The 23112-nt window shown below is 50.4% G+C and overlaps 1 protein-coding gene across 3 annotated transcripts; it reads right to left on the bottom strand.

Moving 5' to 3' along the window:
• Window positions 1-910: 910 nt before the first annotated feature.
• ABCF1 (ATP binding cassette subfamily F member 1) lies at window positions 911-18601 on the bottom strand. Of its 3 annotated transcripts, none has more exons than XM_005653453.4 (25): window positions 18505-18601; window positions 12934-12980; window positions 12632-12727; window positions 12329-12461; window positions 12143-12180; window positions 11947-12054; window positions 11313-11387; window positions 11117-11227; window positions 10224-10328; window positions 9484-9606; window positions 8724-8824; window positions 8552-8637; window positions 8114-8253; window positions 7880-8028; window positions 7506-7589; window positions 7214-7338; window positions 6938-7050; window positions 6653-6824; window positions 6479-6553; window positions 6312-6382; window positions 2706-2738; window positions 2451-2619; window positions 1960-2024; window positions 1778-1850; window positions 911-1636 (listed from the first exon to the last, which is right to left on the bottom strand). In XM_005653453.4, the coding sequence occupies exons 1-25, from the start codon at window positions 18575-18577 to the stop codon at window positions 1470-1472; spliced, it is 2532 nt and encodes an 843-aa protein (XP_005653510.1). In that variant the 5' UTR covers window positions 18578-18601; the 3' UTR covers window positions 911-1469. The 3 variants fall into 3 exon arrangements, with proteins under 3 accessions (XP_005653510.1, XP_005653511.1, NP_001116541.1); XM_005653454.4 differs by having other exon boundaries at window positions 12329-12458; NM_001123069.1 differs by lacking the exon at window positions 10224-10328 and having other exon boundaries at window positions 1470-1636; window positions 12329-12458; window positions 18505-18577.
• Window positions 18602-23112: the final 4511 nt, after the last annotated feature.

The following is a 23112-nucleotide window of genomic DNA, read 5'->3' as shown; positions in this document are numbered from 1 at the left end:
GGGAACTCCCAGCTCAGTAAGTCTTCAACATTCTTCATACTCACCTGGAATTGGATTATTGTCTCTCTCCAACTCCCACCTGGCTCTTTCCATTTGTCCTTTCCTTTCCATCCCGCTCTCATATCCTAACTCAGGATTTATTACCCTATCACCACAGAGGATGTCTCTATGGTCCACCTCACCCTTCACACCTGAAATCACCACCAACCACTTGGGGTTTTACTTTCCAAACCCATCTTTTTGGTCTAGCTGTAAGAAGAAAAGTGGCTTCAACAGCCACGTTCTTGCATCAACACCCATACTTTTTTCTTCCCTAGAGTCACCCTTTTCCTAGCTTCCAAAAATGGCTCCCTGTTCCTCATTATTAAAATCCCTTTCTCGTCTTCAAGGTTCATCCTCAAGTGATCCTACCAAAACCCCAAGCTCTGGACAACCTCTCCCTTCTATGAGCATGAGGCAACTGAAGACTCTAGAGCACCACACATTTGGCAATTAATCGTTTCATGCCGTACACTCACGTCTTTTTTTCTAAGTCTTCTCTAACTAGGCTCTTCATGAAGGCAGACCCGTCCCCTCCCCTCTCGTATACCCCACGGTGCCGGGCCTGTTGGCTGATGCAGCGGCTCTGGGAGATCAGCACCCTGGTCCCTGACCACAGGGCGGAGCTTGGATAGCGAGAAACTGAGTGTCCTAGAGGGAGGTGATGAATCATTTCCCTTGTCCTTGTCTGAAGGGATCGGGGGTTATGGGGGCACCCCCAACAGCCAGCACCATCTAATTCGCAGTAACACTGCAGGTCAGACCCATCTGTCCTGAGGAACGGGCGAATATTTAACGCAGCCAGAAAACAGAATAAAGCAAACCAAGACTAAGAGTTCCAGCTCCCACGAACCTCCAAACAGTGACAAGATGGCCGCAACGCCTTTCCTTTATTTCTTCCCCTTGTAAAGGGTGATTTGAGTTCAGCAGCATTCCTTTCCTGCCCCCAAGTCCCCAAGCAGCCTAGAGATTATAGGCACCAAGTCCTGGCTCTCAGCATGGGTTTCAGAACTCCCCTCCAGCTCTGAGTGGCCACAGCTGCTTGAATCCGTTAGGTCAGCATTAAATCCACCAGAAAAGAGCAGCAGCACTCACAGACCAGGGCGGCAGCTGGGCCGGAAGCGTTGAGGTGGCCCAGCTTCTGAGAGAGGACGGCCTCGGACCACTGGCCACGTGCCCTTGGCTGGATGGAATCCCTCAATAATGAATGTGACCTGTTCGTACAGAGGGACTTCAAGGACAAGGCCAGCATGGTTATCTGAAGAGAAGCAGAACAGCCAAGTCTTTCAGAGAAAAGGCAGCGATCAAAGCGGCATCCTGGTCACATCAGGACCACGTTCCGCCTTCACGTGCCGAGAGCTGCTGGCCCCGCTGCAGACCAGAGGGGCCTCCGAGGAGAGGGGGACGAGGGGGCTTCCAGGAGGGAAAGCTCACTCGCGGGGCCGGCTGACCATGACTTCACCCAGGGCCTCCAACACCTCCCGCTTGTAGTCGTCGAAGTCACCGTCGATCTGGCTGACGCTCTGCTCCTCCACCACCCACAGCTGGCAGTTGGTTTCCGTGATGAGTCGGGCATCGTGGCTGACGACGATCACAGCTTTGAAGCAGGATGGCGAGAATGGAGGGAGGGCAGGGGGAAAGGAGGAAGAGAGTGAGGCCCAGAGCGGGGCGCCCCAGCTGAAGGACACCACGGCCCGGTCCCCGAGGCGGGAGGAGGACGCCTGGCCAACCGACTCACCTCCCTTGTACTCGTTGATGGCCTCCCCTAGGGCGTCGATAGACTCAATGTCCAGGTTGTTGGTGGGCTCGTCCTGGAGGGGAGGAGGCACTCCGTGACTGTGTGTGTCAGACGCCCACCCTTCCTTTCCGCCACCCCGGCCCCTGCCTGCCGCCCAGCCGCCGCGCGTCCAGCTCCCTCACCAAGATGAGGACATCAGGCTCCCGACAGGCCAGCTCTGCAAACACAACTCGGGCTTTCTGCCCACCTGCAGCAAAGGAGATCATTGCATCTTTACCACCCAACGTTCCTTTTCTAAATTTTTTTCCTTTTTTAGGGCCACACCCACAGCATGTGAAGGTCCCAGGGTCAAATCGGAACTGCAGCCGCCGGCCTACACCACAGCCACAGCCACACCAGATCCGAGCTGTGTCTGAGACCTACACCACAGCTCACAGCAACGCCGGATCCTTAACCCGCTGAGGCCGGGGGTGGAACCTGCAACCTCATGGATACGAGTCAGGTTCGTTATCACTGAGCTGCAACGGGAACTCCCCACCTGACGTGCCTGTAGGTAAACCCTGAGTGTGCACCTACCTAGGTGCCCCAAGTCCTGGTTCCTCTCCGCTCCCACCTCCGGGACAGCCTGCAGGTAGGAATGCTAAGGAAGGGACGCCTTCCCCGGCCCCAGTACCTGAGAGTTTGCAGATCTGGATGGTGTGGGCGTGGCTCTCAAGGCCGAAGCGGCCCAGGCACTTGCGGGCATCCTGGTAGGGCAGGTTGAAGCCGCGCTGCAGGTACTCAGTGGGCGTCTCCTCCATGCGCAGCTGCTCTGCGTACTGCTGGTTGAAGAAGCCAATTTTCTGCCCGAGAGGAGAGGGAGGCGGTCAGTGAAAGTCCTACTTCCTGTGATGGCCTCTCACCTCAATTCCCAAAGAAAGCCACTTACCAGCCGGTGGTTCTTCCTCATTTCGCCTCGAGTCTGCAAGGCAAAGGCAAGGGGGGAATATGAGGGTGGGGGGACAGGAGCTGTGGCTCCACACCCTACTTTTCGGAAGGGGAGGCGAACACCAGAAAGGGAACCCTAAGTGTCCTCCCTAAGGTGACAAAGGCGCCCAAGGAATCGGAAGCAAGAGGAGGATAAAGGAGGGGGGGAAAAAAGCACAGAGTCAGAACCTTCAGAGAGACTGACTAGGAGCAAAGACATCCTCCCCACCCGCCTTCTCGAGAACAGCAGGTTCCACCTCCTGCGGGAAATGAGACAGTTTGTGGAGGATCTAGGAACACCTTTCTAAAGATCTCCTGTGTGTGTGTGTGCGCATGTGTGCACACAAGCCCTCTCAACACGTTCCCGGAAGGCATACAGATGGCTACGACCCACCTAAGCACTACATACACTGCAAACACCCCCAGAGCAACCGTAGGTAATTTTTTTTTTCTTCTTAGGGCCCCGCCTGCGGCATATGGAGATTCCCAGGCTAGGGGTCAAATCAGAGGTACAGCTGCTGGCCTAAGTCACAGCCACAGCAACACTAGATCTGAGCCACAGCTCACAGCAATGACGGATCCTTAACCCACTGAGCAAGGCCAGGGATCAAACCCACATCCTCATGGATACTAGTCGGGTTCATTTCCGCTGAACTATAGGGGATTTATCATAAGGAAAAACTAAACTCATGAACAGATACAATAAGACTACTTGCCAAAGTGTTGGTGAAACATCAGAAATAGCCTGAATAGAAAGCTCAGGATTAAACCCTCACACCTATAGTCAACTAATCTATGACAAAGGAGGCAGGAATATACAATGGAGAAAAGACAGTCCTTTCAATAAGTGGTGTTGGGAAAACTGAAGAGCCACATGTAAAAGAATGAAATTAGAACACTTCCTAGGGAGTTCCCGTTGTGGCGCAGTGGTTAATGAATCCGACTAGGAACCATGAGGTTGCGGGTTCGGTCCCTGCCCTTGCTCAGTGGGTTAACGACCCGGCGTTGCCATGAGCTGTGGTGTAGGTTGCAGATGCGGCTCGGATCCCTCGTTGCTGTGGCTCTGGTGTAGGCCAGCGGCTACAGCTCCGATTCGACCCCTAGCCTGGGAACCTCCATATGCCACGGAAGCGGCCCAAAGAAACAGCAAAAAGTCAAAAAAAAAAAAGAACACTTCCTAATATCATACACAAAAATAAACTCAAAATGGATTAAAGACCTAGATATAAGACCCAATACTGGAGTTCCTGTCGTGGCGCAGCAGAAATGAATCCGACTAGGAACCATGAGGTTGCGGTTTGATCCCTGCCCTCACTCAGTGGGTTAAGGATCCAGCATTGCCATGAGCTGTGGTGTAGGTAGTGGAGGCAGCTCGGATCTGGCATTGCTGTGACACAGGCCAGCAGCTATAGCTCTGATTACACCCCTAGCCTGGGAACTCCATATGTCTTGGGTGCGGCCCTAAAAAGGTTTAAAAAAAAAAAAAAAAAAAAAAATGATCAGAGGAAAACATAGGCCAAACACTCTCTAACATAAACCAAAGCAATATCTTCTCAGACCCACCTCCTAGAGTAATGACAAAAATAAAAATAAACATAAACAGGACTTAATCAAACTTAAAAGATTCTACACAGCAAAGGAAACCCTAAAAAAATGAAAACAACCCACAGAATGGGCAAAAATATATGCAAATGAAGCAACTGATAAGGGATTAATCTCCAAAATTTATAAACACGTTCTGCAGCTCAATACCAAAAAACCAAACAACCCTATCAAAACTGCGCAGAAGATCTAAACAGACAATTCTCCAAAGAAGACACACGGATGGCCAAAAGACACATAAAAACAGATGTTCAACATCACTCATTATTAGAGAAATGCAAATCAAAACCACTATGAGGTACCAACTTACACCAGCCAGAATGGCCACCATCAAAAAGTCTTCAAATAGGAGTTCCCGTTGTGGCACAGCAGAAACAAATCCGACTAGGAAACATGAGGTTGCGGGTTCGATCCCTGGCCTCGCTCAGTGGGTTAAGGATATGGGGTTGCCATGAGCTGTGATGTAGGTCGCAGAGATGGCTTAGATCTGGTGTTGCTGTGGCTGTGGCCAGCAGCCGCAGCAACAATTCTGCCCCTAGCCTGGGAACTTCCATATGCTGTGGGTGTGGCCCTGAAAAGACAAAAAAAAAAGTCTACAAACGTTAAGTGCTGGAGAGGGTGTGGAGAAAAGGGAACCCTATTACACTGTTGGTGGGAATGTAAATTGGTGCAACCACTGTGGAAAAACAGTATGGAGATTCTCAGAAAACTAGAAATAGAATTACCATTTGATTCGGCAATCCCACTCCTCGGCATCTATCCAGAGAAAACCATGACTCGAAAAGACTCATGTACTCCAATGTTCATTGCAGCACCATATACAATAGTCAAGACATGGAAACAACCTAAATGTCCACTGACAGAGGAGTGGATAAAGAAGATGTGGCACACGATGGAACATTACTCAGCCATTAAAAGGAAAGAATTAATGGCATTTGCAGCAACATGGACGGACCTAGAAATTATCATGCTAAGTGAAGTCAGAGAGTGAGGCACCAACATCAAATGCTGGATTCGACCCCTAGCCTGGGAACTTCCATATGCCATTGGTATGACCCTAAAGAAACAAAAGTAAAAGATTAAAGATAAATAAAAGTAAAAATACATTTTTAAAACTATATGCATATACATGCTAATAAGGCAAGAAAGGAAAAAGCGATTCATCCAAATGCATACTGGAAGTTCTCATCATGGCTCAGCAGTTAATGAACTCAACTAGTATCTATGAAGACATGGGTTCAATCCCTGGCCTCACTCAGTGGGTTAAAAATCCAGCGTTGGAGTTCCCGTCATGGCGCAGTGGTTAACAAATTCAACTAGGAACCATGAGGTTGCGGGTTCGACCCCTGGCCTTGCTCAGTGGATTAAAGATACGGAGTTGCCGTGAGCTGTGGTGTAGGGTGAGATGCGGCTCAGATCCTGTGTTTCTGTGGCTCTGGCGTAGGCCAGTGGCTACGGCTCCAATTAGACCCCTAGCCTGGGAACCTCCATATGCTGCGGAAGTGGCCCTAGAGAAGGCAAAAAGACAAAAAAATAAAATAATAAATAAATAAATAAATAAATAAAAAGGTAAATGTTAAAAAAAAAAAAAAAAGAAAAAAAGAATCCAGCGTTGCTGTGAGCTGTGGTGTATGTCGAAGACACAGCTTGGATCTGGCGTTGCTGTGGCTGTGGTGTAGGCCGACGGCTATCTCCAGATTCTTCTCTGGCTTACGCAATTTCTAACCATTCTTGACCGGTGTGTATCATGCACGGGAAGTGGTGCCCCGAGTCTGGCCCCACTTCTGGCTCTCCTCCCTAAGCCAAATTGCCTTCCTCTCAGCACCTCTTAAGGCAACGAATCATCCACAACGCACTGTACTGAACTCTCCAGGCAGAGGGGGGTCCTGATTCCAGCCTCTGGGGAACAGCTGTGTGCTCACGTCATGACCCCGACTGCTGGCCACACAACTCACGCACAACTCACCGGGGTCAGCTTGCCAGTCAGCAGCAGCAGCAGGGTGCTCTTCCCGACGCCGTTAGGGCCCACGATGCAGACTGCAGAGTGGGGAGGGAGACAGAGGTCAGAGGTGAGGTCCCCAGAAACTCTCCCGGGGGTGTCTGCTCCATTCCCGGGCCTCCCCACCAACTCACTCCTGGAGTCCATGTCGATGCCGAAGTCCAGATTCTTAAAGAGTGGTTTCTGACCCTCGTAGCCAAATGTCACACCTGAGAAGCCACGGGAAAAGCACCACTTTATTTTCTTTTCAGAGCCCCCGGGGTCCCTGAAGGTCCCTGCACGTGGAGACGGGGACGGCGGGTGCTCACCATGCAGGCCCAGCACAGGAGGGCTGAGTGGCGGCGGGTCGGGGAACGTGAAGCGCACGGTGTATTCCTTGGGGCGCTTCAGGAGCTCGGGGGCCTCCTGTGACTCCTCATCCTGGTTTTTCCGCCGGCACTTCTGCTGCTTTCGAGTCAGGGCTTCCTTGGTTTGCTTTTCCTGGGGAGACACCCGTGCCCTTCACCAAGGGCCTCCAGAGGCAGGTTGGGTCTGAGTCCCGCCCCTTCTCCCTGCTCCTGAGACGGGCCCCTGCCAGGAAGACCCCTGCTCACCGCCTGCTTGGTGGACTTGCCGCCCGCCTTCAGCTCCTTCAGCTTTTTCTCTTGCTTCTCATACTGCTTCAGGAGCTCCTTCTGCTTCTGCTGGTACATCTTCTTGAAGGTCACTGAAGCAAAACAAGGGCTGGAATCAATGGCTGTCGCTCTGCCCAGCAGGATGCCCAGAATTCAGAAAGATGCAGCTTCTCATCACTCCCTCCTGGCTCCCCCCAGGCCTCTCTCTAGGCACCACCTCTCCTCCTCCCCAGGCCTCCCAATGACCCTCCTTACTGTAATTGCCCCTGTAGTAATGGAGCCGCTGGGCATCAAGATGGATGATATCTGTACAGACATCATCCAGGAAGCCCTGGTCGTGGGAGACGATGAGCAGCGTCTTCCGCCAGCCCTGGAGGTAGCTGGGTTTTAGAGAAGAGTGTGGAAATGTCACAGTGGTCAAGGCAGGGTTAAGTCAGGGGAAGTGACATGATGGTGACAGGGAGTGACAGAGGAGGGGCTGGATTGAGAGCTGGCAGGGGCAGAATGGGAACCAGCGATGCAAAGCCTGGAATCAAGGGCCACTCACTTATTGAGCCAGATGACAGCGTTCAGGTCCAGGTGGTTGGTGGGCTCATCCAACATCAGCAGCGTGGGCTCCATGAACAGCGCCCTAAAGGGTGGGCAGCAGAGTGTGGCGTCAGGGGGAGAAGAGCCTTGTTCAGAGAAGCTTCTGGTTAAGTGGAGCCGGAGACTGAACATTCCTTCCCAACCTCTCCTTAGACAACTAATTCCCCTGTGGGGACACAGATGAGAAAAGAGCCCCAGGGAGGGAGAAAGGACCCTGAGTCTGACAACACTGACAGTACAGGAGGGAGAAGCTGGCCTTGAAAGAACGGGAAGAAACAAAAAGGGTGCTGGTGGACAGAGGCTGAAGGGAGGGCGGCGAGGATGGGGGCCCACCTGGCCAGGGAGACACGCATGCGCCAGCCCCCCGAAAACTTCTGTGTGGGCCGATTCTGCATTTCAGGGTCGAAGCCCAGACCAGCCAGGATCCGGCGGGCTTTGGCCTCGGCAGCGGCCGCCCCAGTGGCCCGCAACTCCTCATACACCTGGGAGGAGGGAGAGGAGGACCTATGTCGGGAGGTCCCAGCAACCCCTAGTCTTGGCCCGTGTCCCCTGCGCCATCTCCTCTACCTTCTCCAGCCTGTCGGCGGCCGTGTCATCGCCCTGTTCCAATTGTCCCTGGAGCCGCCGCTCCTCTTCCAGCAGCTTCAGCCGCTTGGTGTCAGCTCGAAGAACAGCCTGCACAGCTGGCGTCTCATCAGCCACCACCTCTGGGGGCAGAGGGAGGAGTCAGGGCGCCCTGAGGGCCAAGGCTGCCACGTCCTCTTCCCTTCAGCGCCACTGCTGCTTCACCTGCCCTGGCCTGGCTCTTCGTGCTCGTTCCAAATAAAACGCTCTCCGGCTTCTCATCACTTCCTGAGTTCCTTTAGCACCCGTTTCCCGGTCCCCATCTCCTGGGATAACCTTCCGACTCCACAACCACGGCTCCTTCTATTCCTGGTTGGTCCATTTACCCCACGAGCCCCTGACCTCGGTTCTCCCCAAGCCCCTTTCCCACCACAGCCTCACCCTGCTCGCACAGCAGCACGTCGATGTTGGGAGGGATGCTCAGGGCTCGGTTGGCGATGTGCTTGAGGAGCGTGGTCTTGCCCTTGCTGGGGGATGAGAGCGTTGAGGACCAGGCCGCCGCAGCGCCCGTCTCTGCCCCTGCCCGCCCCCTGCCCTCCCCTCCTCGCCTCACCCATTGGGTCCCACCAGCCCGTAGCGGCGGCCGGCGACAATGTACAGGTCTGCGTTGACGAAGAGCTCCTTGCCGTGGGCCGAGATGCTGAACTTCTCCAGCTGCAGAGGGCAGGGAAGGAATGAGCAACGAGAACCCTCCCTGCCAGACCCCGGCCACAGCTTTCTCCCTGTGGGAGAACCCCCACCTCTCAGCACGCCAGTCCCCTTTTGCACCCACTGCCTGGAAGCGTCTCCAAGCCTGAGCCAGTCCAGGCCGTCCTGCGTGTTTCCCTCCAAGGGTGGACCCTTACGCCGGTTCTGCTGGCTTCTCGCTCAAGTTGGCAGAACGCAGGTGTGGAAAAGCCCCTCGTACTCACTCCCTTGGTTGCCGTGGCCACTCAGGGGAAGGTGAGAGTGGCGCATGCGTGGGCGAGCTGGCAGGAGGGGCCCCCTCGGACCTTACCTTACTTTTTTTTTTTTTTTTTTTTTTTGGTCTTTTTTTGTCTTTTGTATTTTTTGTTGTTGTTGCTATTTCTTGGGCCGCTCCCGCGGCATATGGAGGTTCCCAGGCTAGGGGTTGAATCGGAGCTGTAGCCACCGGCCTACGCCAGAGCCACAGCAACGCGGGATCCGAGCCACGTCTGCAACCTACACCACAGCTCACGGCAACGCCGGATCGTTAACCCACTGAGCAAGGGCAGGGACCGAACCCGCAACCTCATGGTTCCTAGTCGGATTCGTTAACCACTGCGCCACGACGGGAACTCCCCGGACCTTACCTTGATGTCAGATGCATTTTCCAACATGGCCTGGCGGGAAGACATCTCTGCTTGTGACACGGAGAAGTCATTTTCAGCAGCATTGGCTGCTTTTAATGAAGCCACCTGGCGCTCATACTCCATCTGAGAAGGAAGGAAAAATCACTCTTGAGGCCAATGCCTGCCAGTTTCCCATCACAATACAGCCCCAGGTCATCAGACACCAAGACAAGGCTCACGGAACACAATTCTTCCCATACTCCCACTGCTCTACTTGACACAGTGTCCCAAGCTTTCTTGTCCCCTAATTCACATGTCCCCATAGCTAATACATTAAAAAAAAAAAAAAAATCACTTAACCCACCGAGCAAGGCCAGGGATCAAACCTGCGTCCTCATGGATGCTGGTCAGATCTGTTTCTGCTGAGCCACGACAGGAACTTCTTAAGCACTTCTTTTTATAACCCTCAATATATGAGTTCCCATTGTGGCTCAGCGGTTAAACAACCCAACTAGTATCCATGAGGATGTAGGTTCGATCCCTGGCTTGGCTCAGTGGATTAAGGATCCAGTGTTGCTGTGAGCTGAAGTTCCGATTTGACCCCTAGACTGGGAACCTCCATATACCCCAGGTGTGGCCATAAAAAGACAAAAAAAAAAAAAAAAAAAAAAAAAAAAAAAAAAAACCCCAAAAAATATAAAAAATAAAAAACATATTAAAAAAAATCAAACCCTCCTACCTCTAAGAACCCAAGGTCTTACCTGTTTCTTCAGCTTCTTCTTCTCCTTCTTGCTAAGGTGAGCGTAGGGATCGTCAGCCTTGGACTCCCCTTCCTCCTCCTCCTCCTCTCCTTCCTCCTCTGAGCCCTGTGAGGACCCGGGGATGAGAAAAACAAAAGGACCCCTCTGAGAACTCAGACTTCGCATTAGCTACCCCGAGATCCACAGTAGCTCTTTCTTTCTCCACCCAGAGTCCTGAAGTATCTTGGCGGATCCTTTCATTTTCATACCCAGGCGGGAGACCCCAATCCATTTCTGCCACCAGGAATGGCACAAGACACTACATGTAACAACGTATATGTATCTAGAAACCTAACTGCCCATACAATGTAACTGAGGGTAGAATAAACAGAAAAGGTTCTTTTCCTCATATATCAAATGAGTTTTTCAGTGGCCTCCATGTTAACATGCAAAGACAAGACCCAGAGGCCCTATGGTACAACGACTGAGAAATCCAGAAGAGTCACAGAACCAGCAAGTGCTGGCGGTAAAGGGGAGCTCAGAGATCGCTACATCACACACGTGGGACTGCTGACGGCAGGAGGTGGAAAGATGTACTGAAGGGCACTGTCAGTGAGCAGCAGAGCCGATCCAGACTGTGTGAGGCTAAAGCCTGGGTCCCTTCCTCTCTGGATCAGAGGTTGTAAACTACGGCCTGTGAGCTAAGAACGGTTTTTCCATCTTCCAAGAGTCTTTCCAAAAATAGAAAAGAGTACGTGTCAGAGAATGTATGTGGCCTACAAAGCCTAAAATATTTACTGTGTGGCCCTTTATAGACATTTGCCCACTCCTGCTCCCCCAGATCCTGTCCCCTGCCCGAGGGCCACAGAGCCCTAGTCCCTAAGAACACCACCCCCCAACACCAAAACCCACACCTGCTCTGCCTTCTTGGCCTTCTCCTTCCCTTGCTTGGGAGGCTCCTTTTCTTTTATTTCCTCTTCATCCTGCTCCTCTTCATCGTCCAGAGCAGCAAATTTATTTTGAGGCTAACACACAAAAAGATAGCAGCTGTGATGAAAGGCTCTAATTCCTGAGACCCAAACCCTCCCCTGGCCAACGCTCCCTTCTCACCTTGGCCTTGCCCTTTGACTTTTCCTCCTTTCCCTTTCTGCCCTTGGGCCCTGGTTGTTGTTCCTGAGATACAGCCTGGAAAAGCACACACAGACACACATAAATTCATTTGCTATACTGTAGCTTAACAAACACTTTTGGGAGGTCTAGGAATAGTAGTTTTCTTTCTTTCATCTTTTTTTTTTTTTCCTAGGGTCACACAGCGGCATATGGAGGTTCCCAGGCTAGGGGTCTAATTAGAGGTGTAGCCACCAGCCTTCGACACAGCAATGCCAGATCCGAGCTGCATCTGTGACCTACACCACAGCTCACAGCAAGGCCGGATCCTTAAACCCCTGAGCGAGGCCAGGGATCGAGCCCACAACCTCATGGTTCCTAGTTGGATTTGTTTCTGCTGCACCATAATGGGAACTCCAGATTCTGAGTTTAAAAGCCTGGGAACTTCCATATGCCGCACATGCGGCCCTAAAAAAAAGCAAAAAAAAAAAAAAAAAAAAAGCTGACTTTGACAGTATAAGCAAAGCAGACCTTATAAAAGCTAGTTTAAAAGCAGGAAAAGAAGCCAGGGAATGACCACACCCGGGCCAGAAGTACTACAGGGGGTGGGAGTGACCTCCAGAGCCACTACTGTCACCTTATTGATGCGATTCTTCTCTGGCTTGGCTGGCTTAGGAGGATGTTTTTCTTCCTCCTCCTCTTCCTCACTCTGATCCTGAATCAGAGCTGCAAAAACATTACCACCCTGGAGAATGAAAGTGACCGAGAAGTCAGCGGGATGGCCAAGGCTGCACCCCTGGAGTCTCTGTCTACCACGCAGATGGACGGCTTACCTTGTTTTTCTTCCCTCCTCGGGGCACCGGGGCAGGTGCTGAAATGATAAGGGGAGAAGGTGAGACAGGAAACAGAATGACAATGTCCGGCTCCTTAACCTATGCCAACTCCAAGAGCAAGGAACCAGGCACCCGAGTCTTCGTGACTTGAGGGTTCCAGGTACCCCATCTCCCGCGGGCATTTACCCTCCTCCTCCTCATCACTGGCCGGCACTGAGAGCTTCTTAAGACGCTCCATGAGCTCCTTCTCCTCTCCATCATCATCATCCACATCCTTCTTCCGCCGGCCTTTTCGAGTGTCTCGTTTCTTTTTTTGCTGCTGAAAGTCGGAGAGAGTGAGAGAATGAAGCTCTGGACACCGCTTATTTCTGCCCCAGAGAGAGCAGCCCCAGAGAGAGCAGCCGTCACCGAGTGAATCGATGTGGGCCGCCAAGGGGCTGGCAGACCTTCGATGCCTCCATGGAGTGGTGGGTCCCCTGACACCTGTACCTGCTGCTGCTGGTGCTGCTGCTGCTGCTCCTTCTCCTTGAGCACTTTCTCTTCTTCCCCAGCCTGTCTGTCTTCTACTGCTAGCTCTTCAAAGAACTACGAAGGGAATTAAGATCTAGGTAAACCCGGCACAGAGACCAACCAAGCCCTTCACCACCACCAGGAACTTGCACTCCAGCCCCACCCTGCTCCCTCTCCTGATGAGACCCCTTCCCCTCCCGGGGGCCCCCAGTGCCTTCCCAGGACCACCTTCCGCTTGGAAACGCCCACGGTCCTCTCATCCTCGCCCCTCACTGCCTCACCGTCTTTTTGGTCTTCTTGTCCTTCTTCCCTTTCTTCACCACTTTGTCTAGAAGGTTAAGCAGACAAATTCCAAATCAGCCTGATCTCCCCCCTCTCGGGAGCCTCCGCCTTATCAACTGTTTTTTTCTAGCTCAACTATCATTCTCTGCACTGCCCCACGAGGCAGGCGAAGGTGGCTTGGTCTAGGGTAGCAGCGGGAGACAGAGGAGGAGAACCCACAGGGTGACAGCAAGGGTGGGAAGTTAAGAGCATTCGGAGGTCACGCCTATGTCTTTAGCTGACAGAATTAGCTGGGCGAGTGGTAGCATTTATTAGGTCAGGATATACTGGCAGAGAAGGACCCCTCTCTCCATTCCTACCACCCGTGGGGAGAATAGAAGGAGAAAACATTATTATTTTTGCTTTTTAGGGTTGTACCTGCGGCATATGGAGGTTCCCAGGCTAGGGGTTGAATTGGAGCATAGCTGATGGCCTACATCACAGCCACAGCAGTGTGGGATCCGAGCTGTGTCTGCGACCTACACCACAGCTTACAGCAACGCCAGATCCTTAACCCACTGAGCAAGGCCAGGGATCAAACCTGCATCCTCATGGTTGCTAGTCAGATTCATTAACCACTGAGCCACAACAGGAACTTCAAGAAAACATCATTAATTCAGTTTGGGATACATCATCTTTTGATCCTGCAGGCCAAGTAAACAGAGTGGTCTGGTAAGTGAACCAACACCAGGGTCTACATCCCACCTGCTTCGCTAATACTAGCACAAACCACACTGTGGGATACTTAACTGTGCGTTGGTCCTTCATTCTAGAGAGTGACTTGAGAGACTGTTTAGCTCACCTTCACAGGGAGCAAAGCAGGAAACTGATCAAAGTTTACTGACACCAAATTCTAGCTTCTTTCTGTCCATCCCTGTTTCCCTGCAGGCAGGGGACTGTGTCTGAGTCCCCCTCCCATGTCAGACCAGGAGGCAGCCAGCAGCCTTCTGATTTCTCTTCATGCCCACACATATCTGCCAGCATACTCATCTCCCAATCTTCCCATCCATCCACTGCTATCCAATTCTATTCAAAAGCACTCCTGCAATCACCTAGGTTTTTTTAAAAAAAACAAAAACAAAAACATACCAGCCCCAAAGGCTTTCTGCTATCTACCACATCAAGTGTTCTCAGACCAGAATTCCACCCAGTCCATAGCAATCATTTATTCAGATACCAAGCACCTACAATGCCAACAGCTGGAGACAATGAAGAACCATCCCTATAACTTAGGGCCTCATAGACTAAAAGGGCTCATTCTATCTTTTTTGCTATCTCTGTTTCCCTACCTGTATCTGCGTTCTGGACACCAGCTTCTCCCAGCTCCTTAAGTAACTCCCTTATGCTTAGGCCTGTCTTAGCTTAATCTGTGACCTCCATCCTGAACACACTGCAAAACCTGATCCCCACTCTGGGTGACTAGTGTGAGGGAAATGAAAAGATGTTCCTGCAGTGGGGCGGTAGGCTAAGAATCTGACTGCAGTGGCTCAGGTCACTGCAGAAGCATGGGTTCAATCCCTGGCCTGTGCAGTGGGTTAAAGGATCCATCTTGCTGTAGCTGCAGCCTGGATTCAATCTTTGGCCTGGGAACTTCAATATGCTGCAGGTGAAGCAAAAAAAAAAAAAAAAAAAAAAAAAGAACGTGCAGGAGAAATAATGAAAGCATCTATGTTTATATGCTACTCCAAGAAGCCTAATCCTAAAGCCATTAGGAAAAACCCACTGCAGTACACAGAAGGAATGACATCATTAGCTCACCCCGACAACACTGAGGAGTGACTCAGATGCTAATTTCTCCCCAAGGACTAACACAACCACACCTCCTGACCATAGGGAGAGAAGCCTCTGCACAGGTTCAAGTGTGAGAAAGTATTATCACCAAACAAAAGGCAAAGTATCCTCCACCTCTCCCCTCTAATGGCTCTTTCCTTTAGTAGGTACATTACTTAAGCAGCTTCTAAGTTCAAAGCCAAGTAAAGCACTTTCCATAAACAATCTCCTCCCCCAATTACTGTTTCTATCCTTGTCTTCACTGAGTCTCAAAAGTATAGTCCAAGAGTTCCCACTGTGATGCAGTGGGTGAAGAATCCAACTGCAGGCATTCCCATTGTGGCTCAGAGTGTGCATGACCCATCACTTTCTCTGGGAGGATGTGGGTTTGATCCCTGACCCTTGCTCAGTCGGTTAATGATCCAATGTTGCCGCAAGCTGCAGCATAAGTCACAGATGCAGCTCCGATCTGCTGTTGCCCTGGCTGGGGCATAGGCCAGCAGCTGTGGCTCCCAATTAGACCCCCTTAGCCCAGGAACTTCCATATGAAACGATTTAGAAAACAAAAAAACAAAAAAACCTCGACTGCAGTGGCTCAGGCTGCTGTGGAGGCATGGGTTCAATCCCCAGTACAGCACAATGGGTTAAAAGATCAGACATTGGGAGTTCTTGCCGTGGCTCAGCGGTTAACAAACTTAACGAGTATCCATGAGGACAAAGGTTCCATCCCTGGCCTCGCTCAGAGGGTTAGGGATCCGGCATTGCTGTGAGCTCTGGTGTAGGCCAGCAACTGCAGCTCCAATTTGACCCCTAGCCTGGGAACCTCCATATGCCACACCTGCGGCCCTAAAAAAAAGACCAAAAAAAAAAAAAAAAAAAACAAAAACCAACCAACCCAAAACAAACAGGCATTGATGGCTGTATTTGCAGCAGAGATCACAGCTGCAGCTCGGGTTCAATCTCTGGCCCAGGAATTTTCATATGTGGTAAGGGTCAATAAGGGGGGGAGGAAAAAAACTGTAGTTCACCTCCTCATCTCCCATTCCTTTCTAATTAGACTGAAAACTGACTCAGGTTATCATCTTCTAAGAAATTTTTGCCAAACTTGCTACTGCTGGGAGGAAAACAGGCCAAACACTCTGAATAAATCACAGCATTATCTTCTCAGATCCAACTCCTAGACTAATGACAATAAAAACAAAAATCAACAAATGGAACCTAATTAAACGTTTCTGCACAGGAATTCCCATCCTGGCACAGCAGAAACGAATCTGACCTGGAACCATGAGGTTGTGGGTACAATCCTTGGCCTCATTCAGTGGGTTAAGAATCTGGCATTGCTGTGAGCTGTGGTAGAGGCTGGATATTTGGCTTGGATGTGCTGTTGCTGTGGCAGTGGCATAGGCCAGCAGCTGCAGCTCTGACTTGACCCCTAGCCTAGGAACTTCCCTATGCCACAAGTGTGGCCCTCAAAAGACTGAAAAAAAAAGAGAGAAATTGTGGCTTAGTGGTTAACGAAACTGACTAGGATCTACAAGGTCAAGGGTTTGATCCCTGGCCTCCCTCAGTGGGTTAAGGATTTCGCATTGCCATGAGCTATGGTGTAGGCCAGCAGCTGTAGCTCCAATTCAACCCCTAGCCTGGAAACTTCCATAATCCATGGGTACAGCCCTAAAAAGCAAAAACAAACAACCAAAAACAAATTCCCCAGAAATCTCCAACTCATTCAAAAGCTGCCCTTGGGAGTTCCTGTCGTAGCTCAGTGATTAATGAGCCTGACTAGCATCCATAAGGATACAGGTTAGACCCCTGGCCTCACTCAGTGGATTAAAGACCCGGCGTTGCTGTGAGCTGTGGTGTAGGTCACAGACGTGCCTCGGATCCTGTGTTGCTGTGGTGTAGACCGGCAGCTACCGCTCTAATTCGACCCCTAGCCTCCATATGCCACCCTAAAAAGAACCCCCCCCCAAAAAAAGCCACCCTTACCTCTTCCCACTCTCCACCCAACAGCCCACTACTACTTTCATTTAATGGCTACTACCTGCTGAGTTGAGTGTCATCCTTAATTCTTCTCCCTTCATTTAATTGGCTCCCAGCTGTAGTCAGTGTAACTCTGGGTCTTCACTGCCTTGGTTGACTCTCTTACTACTTCTCACCTGGATCATTACCAGAGTCTCCTAAATGGTCTTCCTGCCTCCAGTCATCCCTTATGCATTGCAGTGGATCCCCCCCCAACCCTTTTCCTTTTTTTGGCCACACTTGCAGTGTGCAGAAGTTCCCAGGCCAGGAATCGAACCCGAGCCATAGCAATGACAATGCCTAATCCTTAACTGCTAGGCCACCAGGGAACTCCTCTGAATGTTTTTACAATTTGAGTTCCTTGAAATAGTATATAAATATTATCTATCTCTTACACATCTTTCCAACCCCATCACAACTAGTCACACAATCCTGGGAACCAGCCAGGCTCCACTACATCTTCTGCTTGCTTGAAATGCTCTTCCCCTTGCTAAGTCATACTGATCCTTCAAGAATGAACTCAGCTGTCACATATTCCTGGAAGGCTTTGCTGACCTGAGTAGATGCTGCCCTTCTCTTCTCTAGTTCCAAAGAATTTTCAAGTACATTCATCACACTCCTGGCCTCTGTCTGATTGATGCTCTGGCCCCTCCACTAGTCTTGCCCCTTCTAGACAGGCAAAGCTCATCTTCCACCCCTACATTTCCAGTTCTTCTGCTCAGTACTAGGTTTATAGTGAGTATCCAATAAATGCCTTTATAATTAGTCGCTGTATACCTGCTGTAATTATTATGTCCATTTTATCTCCCTCTTGAAAGTACCTTCAAGTCTGAGAAGATGTCTTCATATTCTCTTCTCCCCTCCCCAAAGCACAGTCTAATTAAAAACACTGCATAAGGAGTTCCGCCATGGTGCATCGGAGCGAATCCAACTAGGAACCATGAGGTTGCGGTTCTATTCCTGGCCTCGTTCAGTGGGTTGAGGATCCCGCGTTGCCGTGAGCTGTGGTGTAGGTGGCAGAGGCGGCTCGGATCTTGCGTTGCTGTGGCTCTGGCATAGGCCGGCAGCAATAGCTCCGATTTAGACCCCTTATCCTGGGAACCTCCACATGCGCGGGTGCGACCCTAAAAAGACAAAAACAAAAACAAAAACTCACTGCATAATTAAAAACAGGTGCTCAACAAATGCTCGTGGCTTTTAAGTAAACCTTAACCCTCCATTCTAATACTCAGGATCCACCCTCTTGTTCCGGTAGCATCAGAAAAGTGTCTTGTGAAAGAGTTCATGAAGGAGGCAGCCTCTCTTGAGAAGCAAGTGGGAAAACTGGCTCCCCAAATGAGTGTGGGTGAGACAGAATGAGTAAGTGAGTTCGCGCGGAGGTGGGAGGGGAGGTCGAGGCTGATATATTCCAGCTGTATGTGGAATACCGTATGGTGGGGAAGACGTTCAAAAGAGAAGGGTACGTTCTCATTTCCCCCCATCTCCCCCTCGGCACCATATGCTCTTCCTCGTCATCTGCCCACTCTCAATGAGGCTCATGAGCGACACCCCGGCACTTTTTCTTTTGCAGGCACCCCAAAAGCACTCCTGCCGGGACAAACTCGTCCCCGCCCCATTGCACGCATGCGCAGTAGCCCTCGCAGGCCCAGTCAGTCTCGTGCCCCATAATTCTCCGCTAAGACACGCGCACACTTCTCTTCTGCTCTTTATTCTCTCCTTCCCTCCCTGTCTACCAGCCTCACCTGTAGGGCTCGTGCTTTCTCCGTCCCCGATCCACTCGGGCTCCGGCGGCTGCTGCTTGGGCCCCTTCGGCATCTCGGTGGCAGTTACGGCAACTCTGGCGGCGCCGGGCGTTATTTCCGCTTCCGGCAGCGTGGGGCCCGGAACCAGGCGGGCTCTCCAGGCCCGCGCTATCGACCCCGCCCCCGGAGGCCCACGTGCGCGCCGCGCCTTCCTCCCGGAGGTGTGCCTGCCGCCCAGTGGGGGCGTGGCCTGCAATGACAGGGCGTGGCTGGCGTCTGCAAACACCGGTCTCTGCCTCGGGAGGTTTATGAGGGTTAGGGGACCCCCAACCCTTTGACTCTGCGATGCCGCGTGACTAAGGGCTGAACATAATAATTTCCAACTAGTACAAAAGAGTCATCCTTTCTTTCTTTGCTTTTTAGGGCCGCACCCGCGCATGTGGAGGTTCCCAGGCTAGGAATCGAGTCGGAGCTACAGCTACCAGCCTACACCACAGCCACAGCAACGCGGGAGCCGAACCGCACCTGGGGGACCTACACAGCTCAAGGCAACACCAAATCCTTAACCCACTGATTGAGGCCAGGGATCGAACACTCTGTCCCCATGGATGCTAGTCCGATTCGTTAACCGCTGAGCCACGACGGGAACTCTTTCTTTTCTTTTTTTTTTTTTTAAACTGAGTGCTACCTTGTACCAGCTCCTTACCTCATCGACTGTCGGTGTAGTGTTGAGATGGGTCACAAAATCCCGAGGTGTAAATTGTAAATGAGGAAGAACTCTAGCCTAACAAACAGAAATCACAGTGCAGTGAAGCTTGGGTTCACTTTTTTAACTACTACCAAAAAATTCTTTTTTTTTTTGGCGGCGCCCGCAGCATGCAGAAGTTCCCTGGCTAAGGATTGAACTGGGCCACTGCTGCAACCAGAACAACAGCGGTGACAATGCTGATCCTTAATCCCCTGCCCCACAAGGAAATTCCTAGTAATAGCTTTACTGAGGTATAACTGAGTTACAATAAACTGCAGCAGCAATAGACGGCCAATAATCTGCAAAGTGTACACTTTGATACCTTTGACATGTACACACACCCGTTGAATCACCACCACAATCAAGATTTGGGAAAAAAAAAAAAAAAAAAAAAAAAAAGGAGTTCCTGTCGTGGCGCAGTGGTTAACGAATCCGACTAGGAACCATGACGTTGCGGGTTTGGTCCCTGCCCTTGCTCAGTGGGTTAACGATCCGGCGTTGTAGGTTGCAGACGCGGCTCGGATCCCGCGTTGCTGTGGCTCTGGCGTAGGCCGATGGCTACAGCTCCGATTCGACCCCTAGCCTGGGAACCTCCATATGCCGCGGGAGCGGCCCAAGAAATAGCAAAAAAAAAAGATTTGGGTTCACTTTTTTTTTTTTTTTCTAACGGCTGCACCTGTGGCATGTGGAAGTTCCCAGGCTAGATGTTCAGTTGGAGCTGCAGCTGCCAGCCTATTCACGGCCAGGCCAGATCCAAGCCATGTCTGCAAAGTACCCTGCAGCTGCAACAATGCTGGATCCTTTAACACACTGTGCCAGTTGGAGATTGAATCTGTGTCCTGATGCTGCAGAGCTCCTGCCAATCCCCTTGCACCATATCGGCAACAGTTTTCTGCATACTAATTTGAGATAATTACCAGAGATCTCAGAGATGATGTCCAATTAGCAGCCCGGAGTTTAGGGCAGAAATTGAGGCCAACAAGAGACATTAGGATCTTCATCGGTTATGGTGGGTATTTATTTATTATGTCTTTATGCCTTTTATAGGGCTGCACCCTTGGCATATGGAGGTTCCCAGGCGAGGGGTTGAATTGGAGCCATAGCTGCTGGCCTACACCACAGCCACAGCAACACCAGATCTGAGCGAGTCTGCGACCTTACACCATAGCTCATGGCAACACTGGATCTTTAAACCACTGAGCAAGGCCGGGCATCGAACTCGAAACCTCATGGTTCCTAGTCGGATTCGTTAACCACTGAGCCCACAACGGGAACTCCCATGGTGGGTATTTATTTAAAGTCATGGATCAAAAGTAGTAAGTCTAGACAAAGAAGAGTGTCAGAGATTAAGCCTAGAGGCACTTCAACATTTAGACTTCAGGAGGAGCAGCCAGGAAGAGAGCAGCCAATGAGATGGAGGATAGGTTGCAACAGCAGTTCAGATCTGATCCTCAGCCTTTTTTATGCCATGGGGCGGCCAAAAAAAAAAAAAAAAAAAAAAAGAAGAAGAAGAAAAATTAATATGCACAAACTGAGCTCTTATTTTTCCTCTTCAAGCCTGTGTCTCTTCTAGGTTCACCACTTCAAGTAATCAATCACACCACCTTTCAACCAGTTACTTGAACCCAAACTGAAAAGTCATCTTCTTTCCCCATTTCCCCTCCTCATTAGCAAGCCATGTCCACTTTACTCATTCATTCAAAAAATGTTTTTTTATTGAGTGCATGGTATATGCCAGGCATTCTTTCAGGCCCTGGGGATATCACTGACTAAAATGAGAATATCTGCTTACATTTCTAGCAGGAGAAATAATGCTATAGTGAAAAGAAAATATAGATCAAGGCAGAAAGTATCAGGAGGGCAGATTGTAGTACTAAATAGACTGTTCATGAGACCTCAGTGAGGTGAAATTCAAGCAAATTCTTGTTTGTTTGTTTGTTTGTTTGTTTTTAGGGCCACACCTGAGGCATATAGAGTTTCCCAGCCTAAGGGTCAAATCAGAGCTGAAGCTGCTGGCCTACGCCACAACCATAGCAACTCAGGATCCAAGCCGCATCTGCGACCTACACTGCAGCTCATGGCAATGCCAGATCCTAAACCCACTGAGCGAAGCCAGGGATCGAACCTGCGTCCTCATGGATGCTAGTCAGATTTGTTAACTGCTGAGTCACAACAGGAACTCCAAGCAAATTCTTTAAGAAGGTGAGAGTTCTGGCCACGTGGATTCCAGAAGAGCTTCCTGGCAGAAGGAAAAACTAGAGCAATGCCTTATAGGAGGGGTGCACTTGGCATATATGAGGAACAAACAGCAAGGAGGCCAGTGTGGCTCTAGTGGTGAGTAAGGGGTTGTGGAGAGGCAAACGGAAGTAAAGCAGGCTCTGGATTGGGCAGGGTCCTCTAGGTCATTTGGCTTCTACTCTTAACTAAATGGAAGTCATTAGGAGTTCCTGTTGTGGTGCAGCAGAAACAAATCCAACTGGGAACCATGAGGTTGGGGGTTTGATCCCTGACCTCACACAGTGGGTTAAGAATCTGGGGTTGCTGTGAGCTGTGGTATAGGTTGAAGACTAAGCTCAGATCTGATGTTGCTGTGACTGTGGTGTAGGCCAGCAGCTGTAGCTCCAACTGCACCCCTAGCCTGGGAACCTCCATATGCCACAGGTGTGGCCCTAAAAACCAAAAAAAAAAAAAAAAAAAAAAAGTCATTACAAGGTTGTGAGCAGAGGAATAACCTGACTTACATTTTATTTTTATTTTTTCATTTTTTTCTTTTTGGCTGCACTGCAGCATACAGAAGTTCCTGGTCCAGGGATCAAATCTGAGCCACACCTGCTACCTGTGCCACAGCTGCAGCAACCCTGCATCCTTAGATACCTACTGTGCCATGCTGGAGATCAAACCTGTGCCTCAGCAGTAACCTGAGCCACTGCAGAGACAATGCCGGATCCTAACCTACTGCACCACAGTGGGAACTCCCTGACCTACATTTTAGAAGGATGATTTTGGGCCCACATGAGCATGAGGTAGGGAGAAATGGCAGGAGCAGTAAGGACTGTTAGAGGGTGTTGGTGACTCAGACCAGAGTGATAATAGCGGAGGTAGTGAAAATGGCTGGTTTCTGAGTATATTTGAAAAAAAAGAGAGAGAGGGTCAGTAAGTTTTGTTTTGTTTTTTTCTTTCTTTTTGGGCCAGCAGCACGCAGACGTTCCTAGGCCAGGGATTGAACCTGTGCCATAGCAGCAACCTGAGTTGCTGCAATGACAATGCTGGATTCTTAACCTGCTGAGGCACAAGAGAATTCCCAAGAGTTGGCATGTTTTGTAAATGGACTGAACCTCAAATGTGACCAATAAGAAATAAAATTAAGGATGACTCCAAGATCTGGAATTCAGTCCCTAGCCTGGGAACTTCCATATGCCTCAGATATAGCCCTAAAAAGACCAAAAAAAAGGAGGGGGTACTTTTCAAGTTTCCCTAGCAGTAGCTACATATTGGCCACAGGCCTAAGTTACAGCCAGTGGACATATAAGTTAAAGAGCTGGATGAAGGCTTGTAGGTAATTTCCTCAGCTCTTCCATTCTGGACTTGGAGCATGGATAAACAAGCTAGAGCTTCATTTTAGACAGTGAAATAGGAGGGCCTGACTCCAAGAATCATGGAGTTAAAACTGGAGGGAGGGAAAGTTCTGAATCCCGAGGACCTTATGGTGGCATGATCATCAAACATGCTTTGTACCACCACTTGACCTGTGAGAGAAATAAGCTATCTTGCCTTAAGACAAATTTGATTGCTGTTACAACTGATTTTAGAACTGATAAACTGGGCCATGGTAGGTGCTTAATATTTAGAGTGCATGAATG

This window comes from Sus scrofa, chromosome 7 (assembly GCF_054392235.1).
Source record: "Sus scrofa isolate SSC_HxYL_T2T_F1_AM1 chromosome 7, Sscrofa_HxYL_maternal_Yorkshire_Landrace_v2.0, whole genome shotgun sequence".
In the NCBI taxonomy this organism is placed as follows: Eukaryota; Metazoa; Chordata; class Mammalia; order Artiodactyla; family Suidae; genus Sus; species Sus scrofa.
This window is presented reverse-complemented; position numbering and strand designations above follow the sequence as displayed.

Bases quoted from the DNA above. Each gene is read 5' to 3' on its own strand.
- ABCF1 (XM_005653453.4), bottom strand. From the start codon at position 18,577: ATGCCGAAGGGGCCCAAGCAGCAGCCGCCGGAGCCCGAGTGGATCGGG. The intron at 8,825-9,483 runs GTAAGGTCCGGG...TGCCCTCTGCAG, and splicing joins AAAATGCATCTGACATCAAG to CTGGAGAAGTTCAGCATCTC. The intron at 6,383-6,478 runs GTGAGTTGGTGG...CCCACTCTGCAG, and splicing joins CATCGACATGGACTCCAGGA to TCTGCATCGTGGGCCCTAAC.